Source organism: Protopterus annectens, chromosome 9.part0 (assembly GCF_019279795.1).
Source record: "Protopterus annectens isolate FY-2018-M chromosome 9.part0, PAN1.0, whole genome shotgun sequence".
Classification (NCBI taxonomy): Eukaryota; Metazoa; Chordata; order Ceratodontiformes; family Protopteridae; genus Protopterus; species Protopterus annectens.
In genome coordinates, this window is record NC_056743.1 from 211,288,779 (window position 1) to 211,299,675 (window position 10,897).

A 10,897-nucleotide genomic window follows, 5' to 3' on the forward strand; every position below is an offset into this window, starting at 1 on the left:
GCAGGCAAGCAATGATTTTGTGGGAGACTGCTCTCAGTTTACAGCTAAATCTTCAGGCAAGGTTTCTACCAGGAGCACAGAACTCCTTAGCAGATGTGTTGAGCAGACAGATAGTGGATCCCCACGAGTGGAAATTGGATCCTCATGTATTTCTAAAGTTGACAGTGTTATGGGGAACTCCAGACATAGATCTGTTCGCTTCTCCTCTAAACTACCAGTTGCCAAAGTTTTGCACAAAAAGGTTTCATCACACAGCTTGGAGGGTGGATGCTCTGTCATTCAGTTGGAGCAATCTTCACATCTATGCCTTTCCACCTCTGCCTCTCCTCCCAAAGGTACTCTTGAAGGTCAGACAGGACAAGCCATCCATGATTTTAATAGCTCCAGATTGGCCTCGTCAACACTGGTACCCACTGCTGAGAAGTTTGGTACGGGAGCCTCCATGGCCTTTGCCTTCGATTCCACACCTTTTGTCTCAGGAGGGCAATCACTTACTCAATGTCAAAATTCAGTCTCTGCATCTAACAGCCTGGCATATTCTGTTCTAGACCCTGGAGGGTCTCAGCTTCCACAACAAGTTTTGAATGTTATTTTGGAGGCCAGAAGGCCTAGTACAAGGAAAGTGTACGCTGATAAATGGAGGAGGTTTTTTATTTGGAGCAAAGCAAAGGACTTTGATGTTTCCAAACCTGATTTAAGTGTTTCTCTTCAGTATCTTACTGAGTTATTGGACAAGGGTTTGTCTTTCTCCTCTATAAAGGTTCATGCTGCAGCCATTTCTGCTCACTATGACTGTGACCCTCCATTATTCTCTCATCCTTTGTTTAAGCAATTTCTTAGAGGGGCAAAGAACATAAGACCCCCACGTAGAGCTCCTACTCCTGCTTGGGATCTCCATTTTGTGTTGGAGAAACTCACTCTACAACCTTTTGAGCCTGCAGCTACTGCCGAATTGAAGTTTTTATCATGGAAGACTGCTTTTTTGTTGGCCATTACCTCTGCGAGAAGGGTTTCTGAATTACAGGCCCTTATGGCAGTTGAGCCTTTCCTAATTTTTCATAAGGATAGGGTATCTTTGCGTACAAATCCTACCTTTATGCCTAAGGTGGTTTCTAGTGTGGCCTTAAACCAAACTATTCATTTGCCTACTTTTTATGCAAACCCCCAAAATAAAGGGGAAAAGATTTTGCACACTTTGGATATTCATAGGCAGTTACGTTATTATTTGAGCAGAACTAAAGGGTTCAGGCAGTCTCAGCAGTTGTTTGTTTCTTTTGCTTTGGGTTCTCAGGGAAAACCTGTTTCAAAACAAACTATTTCTAAGTGGATTGGTTTTTGTATTGCTTTCTGTTATTCCCATCATGGTAAGGAGATTCCGGCTGGAATCAGGCCTCATTCCACTAGAGCTACTGCCACTTCTACAGCCTTTTTAAGGGGGGTAGCTACTAAAGATATTTTGGAAGCAGCTACTTGGAGTTCAGTGCATACTTTCTCTAAACATTACCACCTTCCACTTTATTCTAAATCCAGGGCTGGATTTGCCACTGCAATTTTACAGGGCATTTTGGCAGCTCCCAATGCTTTATGATTTTGCCAACCTCCCTTTACCTCTGCTTTGGGATTCTACCCATATGTAAGGAGTGCAGCAATGTGAGATGAAGAACATAGTACAGTTTTGTACCTACCATAAATGTAGATGTTCGAAGATCCACATTGCTGCAGTCCAATTTACCCTCCCTCCTTCCCCACTGTAGTTTGGGGTGGTTGTTTGGTTTGGGTTGTAAATACTGGTTGCACATAGGTGGTTAGATGTTGTTTGTATTTTTTGGTTATGGCCTTTCTTTTTAGGGCCTTCTGACATCTGGGGCAAGAAAAGACTGAGGATATGACGTCGGTCATGCGCTTTTGTACCCTGACGCTCTGATGTCAGTTCTGAGCGCCCATGACCGACGTCAGCCTAATACTTTGGTATTCGGGCCGACCAAGGACAGCGGACTACCCATATGTAAGGACTGCAGCAATGTGGATCTTCGAACATCTACATTTATGGTAGGTACAAAACTGTACTTTTTTGGTGTATGTTTATATGGTCTGAGGAAGCCACCAGGAAGGTTGTGAAAGCGCTTACCTTTTTGTATGTACTAATAAGTTATATGTTTGTGGAGCCATACATCTTGCGACCATTTTATTTCTTTTTTGTTTACACAGTATTGATTATATACTGCTGCACGTTTATCTGCTTGATATTTTTCTTTATTTTATGCTTTATAATATACTGCCATCATCATTGCAATGTAGGTGGTTATTACTAATTTTTATTTCTAAAATTATCTTTTTGTGGTAGTCACGGTGATGCATTTTTTTTTTTTTTTTTTGGCTAAATTTTTTCTTTCCCACAATGTGTTCTAAGACGTTAAATACATAAAATGCAACATTATCATGTGGCAGCCAGTCATAAATTGTAATACCACCATTTTAGGCAAACTGGCTGATGAAAATACTAACTTCAAAAATTTGGAGTTATATACTTCTTCTCCATGAAAGCTCTAATTTGTATATGTTTACAATAGCAAAACTATGAATTATTGCTTACTTGGAGAATCTTTGGACAGAGTGTCTGAATTTTTTTCCACGGTTTGTCTTATATTTTAAAATACTGTAGTAAGCCATTGTTTCTAAGCTGAAAAAAATATTGTTTGTTATGTTTTCCACAAAAGTAAAACGTAATATGTCTTAAGAATGTGATGCATAGTTAGGAAACCTAAAAAAAATGACATATGTATATTTTTCCCACAGTATAGTCCAATAGCTTTTGACAGTTGATACTGCCACAGCAGTTGTCTGTGATATGTGATATGCAACCTTGAAAATGACAGAACTCTTTCAGTTAAACGTGTGTGTGTGTGTGTGTGTGTGTGTGTGTGTGTGTGTGTGTGTGTGTGTCTAGATGAAAAATATACTAATGTGCGTATGGAATACATGGTCAAGTGTGTGAGCCATAAAGTAACCTGCATTCTAGATTAACATAACATGTTTCATAAGTGGCGAAGTCACAAGACATTATTTTTTTCTGTATTTTGAGTATACACTACAGTGTGTAGAATGACTTTTTATTTATTTATTTTTTTTACATTGCAATGAATGGAAAATGTGGCCCATGTTTCAGCCTTGCTTTTATGTTGTTTTTTTTTTTTTTAAACATAGTGTAAAGCTTTAAGTGGTTGCTCTATGTTATTATGTTTATTAAATTTTCAGTTTCAGTATTGTTTTAACTATAGTTAGTCTTTGTACATCACAGCTTTTCTCTCTGGGTCTTCTGTCAAAAGGGTCTAGTTTAGTTCAGTCAAAAAAATGAAATAAATATATGTATGTGTGTATATCTGCAGTGCTCTGTCCTTTATTGCTGCTACCAAACTCATTGATGAAGCATATTGAGTTTGACCTCCTATTTGGCATGCAATGTACTTCAGTGGGAGGTAAATTTTAACATTGTATTTATCAAAAATAATATAACTTGATACCTATTGTACTTTCATTGGTGTTCTTTGCTTTATGTCAGCATGTTGCAGTTTGCATCAAGTTCATAGCTGCTTGGTTTGTGCCAGATGTTCCTCGGGGAGTAAACAACACGTATCTTGAATCCAAACATGAAAGACTCCAGCTAATCATACTGTATGTAGTTTTCTCATATTACATTATAAGTCAAAGATAGATGATTATATGCATTTTTGTTAGCATGTTCAAACAGGGTTATTAATATATGTGATACTTAATCACATAAAGCATTGGTGGAATAAACCATGGAAGATGGCAAAAAAGACTGATATTATTATGGTTGAGAGAGAGTCTTCTCTTCGGTCCTTCATATATTTCAGGTAGAGTTTTGCACCCGAATATCCAGCACATTTTTAACTGTAAACAAAGGTATGGATTTTTACAGGCATCAGCAAAGATTCAAGAGGAAAAAAAAAGAAAGGCCACCTTGCCCATCCTGAACCATGTAGTGAAATTGAAAATTTCATGTCAGTCAAATGCACTGTCATTTGTCTTGGGATTCTTATAGAAAGAATTCCTCCACTCAGTCCTCAGAGTCTGCACAAAAAGACATTTCCTTTGGTGTTTTAAATTCTGTGGATGAATTCTTTGGCCAGCAGAAAGTCCCTGTCCTCCCAAAAAAGATAAGAGGAATGATGATACTTCACGCAAAGCAAATGGTGTTCTAAGGGCTAATAGACAGACTCTGATATAGTCTGCTTCCTTTAAGAACATTAAAGCAATTGACAAGATGCCTTCAGAAAGGAAGGATCTGTGTATATAGCACTCATGAGTCTGAGACTACTACTGTTTCTGTATCTACATCTGATGTAAGTCCAAAGGTTTGGCAAATCAAAGTTGAATTCAAATCTCACAGATGTGGACAGATGTTTATCATGAAGACTGTGATCTGCAGGATTCTGCTTGTTGAAACCCACATCAGTACCTCAGATATCTCTAAGTGCTTGAAACAAAAGTAACTTCTGATTTGACTATTAAAAACTATGGAAGAAAATTTAAAATAATGATACACCAGACCATATATTAAGGGCATTTTTTGACTTAAAGTGCCTTGTCTTTAGCTATAGGTACCAAAAGAAAGATTTTATCATTCACTTAAATTAGGCCTTAAGATGACGAGAAAGTAAAAAAAACATTACAATTAAATATTTATTGTTTCCCACATGGACAAATTACTGCAGATACCAAAGAAAAAAATGATAAAGAAAGGCTGTACATTTTTGTACTTTTGCACTGTTGTGACCTATTGGTAAGACCAATCCATATGTCTTTTTATTCACATAAGATATGTTCCTATTGGAGGGATGGAGTTTCAGTGCAGATATCCTGTATGGTCAATCTTTAATTATTTATTTTATTTAATATTTGTTAACTGGGAAAAGTCTGACTTGGAACAAAGCCAATTTTTGGAGAAGTGTTCTAAACGTATGTCTTTGTAACTGACATATAATCTGTCATATAAATCCACAAAAATGCCAGCACACAATAAAGTTGTAGTTGTAAATGACAATTATTATTTAATACATAACTCACAATCTCATTCAAAGAATGAGATAGTAAACAGATCGGTTTGGGCACAAACTGCCTTCATCAGTTTTAGAAATGCACATAGCTACAAAAGTTCATTTAAGCCCTACCGAGCCCAGTTTATTTCAACCCTACCAATCCAGTTCCCATTGGCTAATTACAAATGCTCATATAATCTAGATGAAAAAAGCCCACCAAGTTTAATAATCCAAGATTTCTCCTTCCTATTCAAAATGTCATGCTACCCAGATTTCTCCCCCTTATACAGTGAAATCGTGTCTATTACACTAATCTTAAATCTAGCGGTAGGATGCTTTAAAATGTGTTTATATAATGCATTTGTTGTACATTTATTTCTTATATTGCTCATCTGTTCTGTGATGTGTATTCTGAAAGGGTGTGATGTTTATCCTAGATAGAATGCTGTGCAATTGCATGTAACTAAATAAATTACCCAGACTGAATTGCATTTCACAAATATGAGTATATCAAACACTTTTGTGGTGTTTTTAGTAGTGAATTGGGTACTTACATATTATCACAACCAGATTTTTGAGGTTTTGAAATCGTCATCCTGGAATAGAGATGACTTCAAGAAACACTGCTAGGTGTTATTTAAAGCCATTTTTCCAGAAAAGTAAGGTAGGATTAACTTTAGGATGAAAAAGATTTGAAAAAATAATCTTCCTGTTTTGTGTGCATTACAACACACGCACGCTTGAATTGTCATGGATGCTCTCTTTCACATGAATGGAAACAGAGCTAGCTGAAGAGGAATGTGTACCTGTTTGGGGCAGATCATTAAGTAGTTGTGAAGATTTACTTGCCCCTTCAAAGAGGCTTTGCTGTAAACTATAAAGAAGTCTCTTGCATTTCTTGCAAGTATATATACATTGTTAATACTGTGCACCTCAGAAAAGGGCATGTGACGGGGGGGGGGGGGTCAGAGTCTCAGACCTGGTATACTGCACATTGCTTCACATTCACAATTACAATTCAGTACTGAAATAATGCAATGCAACTTTCCTTATTTTCAGGGCTAGGAGCGCAATCTGAAAGGCTGTTTCCACTCCCCCCGCCCCATTCTTGTTGCAGGCCCCACATATTACTAAACAACAAATATAAATGTAAATTCTGATACCTCTCCAAACACGTAACAAAACACACAAAAAACAGAACCCTGACTAGAGTTAAGACTACAGAGCATTCACAGATTTAAAAATCAGACAGATCTGATGAAATAAGGCTAGTGAAAGTCCTGCATTAATTCTTACAATTAGGAATCCTGATAAAAGAAAAATATTGTCTTAATCTTTTACTCCTGCTTATTTACATTTTTACTTTTATTCTTGATTTTGTACTGTTCTCTTCTTACACTAAGAATCTCATTATGGGTTAGATAATAAGACTTATTAATGAAAGACTGATTTTTGGTGCCATTTTTTAACATATCAATCAGGGGCACAAAATTAGGGTAAGGGGCCTGCCCCTGGGAACGTCACATCACTATTGACGCACTCAGGGTGGATGCCACCCACAGACATCCCCAGTAAAGATGATCTAAATGTAAGAAATGGTTTAACCACATTGATAACAGTGCTCATCTGCCATGGAATGAGTAACAACAGTAAATATTTTGAAAACTGAGCTAACTGGCATAATCCTTCTCAATTAAAGTTACTGTGATTTTGAGCATATTAACCAAATGAATTTTCCAGGATTAAACAAAAAGCTACAAACCTAGAAGATACAACATGAACCCCCAGTGAGAGTGGCAAGGTGGAAGCTTGGCATACGTAATTATAACCTCTAAGGTTCTTTATCTTTAGGGTCAACTTTTTAATTTTACTTTTGAGCCAAGCAGCAAGTTTTTTAATTGTTTCTGGGCTAGTTATAATTTGCCTTAAGAAAAGGGTACAAGTGTTTCTTATTCATTTGTTTATTTATTTATTTTTGTTAACTAAAATGAGAAAAACTATTAAGGACATGCAGACCTGCTTATGAAAGAGAATTACATGTTTAACATATGTTAGCAAACAGAAAAATTTCACAACTTTTCACATTTTGCATGTTCTTCTGTTTATAAATTCATTATCAGTCATAAATATTTTTTTAACATTTTTACTTTATAAGATGGTCATTGTGCCTTTGTTCTTTCAGCTCGAGATCAACAGACGTGTGAACAGTTGTGGATGAGGAAGAATTATCTTCGTAATATTTTAGCCAGTTTTCCTCACTGTCTCATCTAATGCCTGGAGAACACTACATTTTTTTATCTACCATTCTACTAGCCTTAACTGAGGTGATAGTTAGTGGAACAAAATCTGTGTTATGCTCTAGCCCTTATGGACCTGTGGCCACGTCTGCATTTCAGTCATCTGGAAATCCACACAGAAGACTTGTCTTACACTGCACCTTTGTTCAGTGCAACTGTTTACAGTTAAATTCTAGACTTCTCGATGATGAGTATTTAATTTAAACTTTTGTAAATGGTGAGTTCTGGAGGCCACTTATGGAATTATGGAGGTACTCATTATCCATACTGCGACAAAAATCTGAAGAAGTATATGATACCAGAAGATTTTCATCTTTTTGCAGAAGTTACTAACAGAGCTGCTGTAAATTTTAGCAAAGAAGCCATATGAAGAAGTGAAATCATTATATGTTTTTCTAATGGGTCTCTACTTGCAGTTTCTTATGCTTTCAGTTATACAGTCATGACTGACTGTGAATAGACATGTTAACTTCTGTTATTGCACACACGTTTCTCTAGAAGTAACTTTTAACATACTTGTCTATTCACATGCACAACTTTTCCTAACTGAAGTAGTATAGCAGAAGCATTCCTGTAGATTTCATATGGGTATAGCTATGAGATGCCACAAAGAAAAAAAAAAAAGAGGAAACATGAATTAAACTTGTACTTCTAGGTGTCAGACAAAACTTGTTGTATTAATGACTGTAAGTATAAATGTTGGGAACAATGAGAATATATGTATATCCTTCAGGCATGGGAAACTGAGATTAGTTGTTGTGAGTGCTCTGAACAAAACGTTCAGTTGGTATGACAAAGGCAATCAATGTTACATCTGCTGTACTAAGTCATTTGGAAAATAGCACAGACTACATAGCTTTTTGTTTGATGAAATTAGACTTAAAGCTTGTAACCACTTTAGATGTGCCAGAATTATGAAATTAGCCAAAAATGAATCTATCATTGGTTCAAATCTGTGTATGCACTGTACACTGAAGAAAAAGAAGAGAGAGAAATGTGCTTCTTAGAAGTTACTTATGGGGCATGATTGTCTGCATTTACTTGTTATATTCAGGCTGTGGATCAATTCATGATGACAGAGAGAGCATTTTACTTTTTTATATAATTTTATGGTTGTACTAAGACACAGGTATGAAGAAAGCAACGTCATTATCTAAATTTTTAAAGGATCCATATTTGAAGTATCTTATGTTTACAGCTTTAATTTTACTTTACGACTGACTGTGATTTAACAAGCTTAAGTTACTGTATAGTTATACGTTTTTACTTCTATAAAGTAAACGATACCACAGAACTTTGTGTTTTTGCACAACTTTTCAAACCTAATTCAAAGACTACATAAAGATTATAACTGCAGATTTGTTTCTCATTTGTTTTAGTCTTGGGACACAAGTAATCAATAGAAAGAGCCTAAAGGACAACTACATCTTAGTCAGAATATTTCCTTTTCACAGGGTATACTTTTCCTTAATAGAAAATGCTCCATATATTACCATATGTAAAAAGCATATTACAACTGTTTCTTCCATGCTGTGGCATTTCTGTCCTGTTCAATTTCCTCAGTACGCACCATGTTGAGTGTGAATGAACTCTCACAATACTCATTAATTTGACTTACTGGCCATTACATAGTCTTGCTTATCACATTTTAATGGTTTTGGCTAAGGAATAACTCCACAGTGAACTGCTGGAGTTATAAACCAATTGACTCTATAGGAATTCACAACACTTTTAAAATGTAGAGCCCTTTACAGCTGCTTTCTTGTCCTTTTCTGAGGATATAACCTTATTGAGTCTTTGGGAATTCACAAGTAGTTTACTTTATACTCTCAAGCAAAGAAAATAATAGCAATGGCAAAACAGTCTGACTTGAAAGGCTGAATCCTGATTTTCAAAAGTCTGATTTGAGACTTGCACCAGAATAAGAAATTGCTTATTGCAGTATGTTTAAAGCATGACAGAGAACCAAAGCTAGGGAATGTCATTGAAAGTAAGTTTTGGACACTTTGTCTAGAAAGTCTCAAAATTTGCAGTAATCCTTAGCTCTGCCAGTCTAAATAAATGCAAGCTTGGCCTGGCATAGGAGAACTGTATACAAAATATTCATCTTTTGCTGACTTATACTACATTATGGGAAAATAATGAAAAGCCCAGCTAAAGAAAAAAATAATAAAATAAATATTGTCAATATTTCTACACCCCTCAAGGGGGTGTTGAATGAGAGAAAAAGTACTCTGGTGTAAGAAATCAAGATAAAATTAAAAAAGTATATTTTTTAGGTTGCCAGTTATCATAGTCCTTTAAGCTTGCATATCCATCCATCAATCAACAACCCCTTTTTCCCATTTTTGCACATGGGGTTGGGGTGTCACTTCAACAGTGACAATCATGTAGAGCCAAGGCTTACACCGCCAGGTGTCTAGCACTGCAACAGTAGTTCTTCCACACCACATACTCACACCTATGGCCAGTTTAGAGTGCCCAATCTACCTACTGCATGTCTTTGAAATGAGGAAACCGGAGCACCTGGAGGAAGGCACGCAATCACAGGGAGGGCCTGCAGACTCTGCACAGAAGGCTCCCCAGCTGAGACTCGAACTGGGGAACCTCTTTCTGTGAGGGAACAACGCTATCCACTGCACCACTGTGCCACCCAAGTTTGCAACTACTTCATCAAAATGAACTTAACTTATTGTCTCTTAGTGATTCATAAATATCTGCAATAGTCTGGAAAATTAGAAATTAACTGATGAGAAACGTTAGCAGCTGCAAAACTGATACAATCATAGAGTGTGAACTCGTAACAATAAACTAGATTAATTGTTGCTGAGTCTAGAATCATTGTTTATGCATGCCTTAGTTCTGCGTTTAAGAGATGAGAGTTATAATAAGGACTTACATTCTAAAATTGGGCAAAAGCATAGTCCAAACCCGTAACATGCTCATTCATATCAAGTATTCCATCTGCCCATTTCAATATAAACATCACATGCTGAAGAAAAGTACATGAAAGGTGTTTGGCGCATTCATTTCCCTAGGAAAAAGAAATAATTGTGCTGAGACAGGTGCTATCATCTACAAGGAGGCAGAGTTTTTCATTTACACCCTACTTTTTCTCTGTGCATATTCACTAACGGATGCTCTATCCCCTTAAAGCAAAATCCCTCATTGGTTCTGTTATCCCCACCATGAAATTCATTGAAACATGCATTCTCAATCACAGCCAGATCAAGTACTAGGAGAACTAAGTAGTTGCCCAGGGCCTGCTTGCTGGCGGGAGCCCACTTGCTGCCGCAACATTTAATTTAAACAAAACAAATTTTAATGTTTTTCTTTATTGATGCACTGTGCTTGTGATTTCTTCTTTAAGGATGCACTCTACTTCTTGCATGCATTTTTAGTATGATGTACATACAGCAATGTGGATGAACTGTCTTGCTTTCACATAGGATTTAGTTAAGAACAACTGCTTGCTGCTATGATGAGACAAACAAGTGTGAGTCATTCCTTCAGAAGGTGAGTACTCAGGCTCAAACCCTT

The 10,897-nt window shown here is 36.6% G+C and overlaps 1 protein-coding gene across 1 annotated transcript in view; it reads left to right on the top strand.

Moving 5' to 3' along the window:
• ANO9 (anoctamin 9) overlaps window positions 1–10,897 on the top strand; it is a 567,237-nt gene that overhangs the window by 556,222 nt on the left and 118 nt on the right. Inside the window, exons 20-21 of the mRNA XM_044082760.1 lie at window positions 3,560–3,672; window positions 7,243–10,897. The exon at window positions 7,243–10,897 is cut by the window's right edge and continues 118 nt beyond it. Of these exons, the coding sequence (XP_043938695.1) occupies window positions 3,560–3,672; window positions 7,243–7,264 (135 nt within the window). The 3' untranslated portion in view covers window positions 7,265–10,897. The remainder of the gene's footprint in view (window positions 1–3,559; window positions 3,673–7,242) is intronic.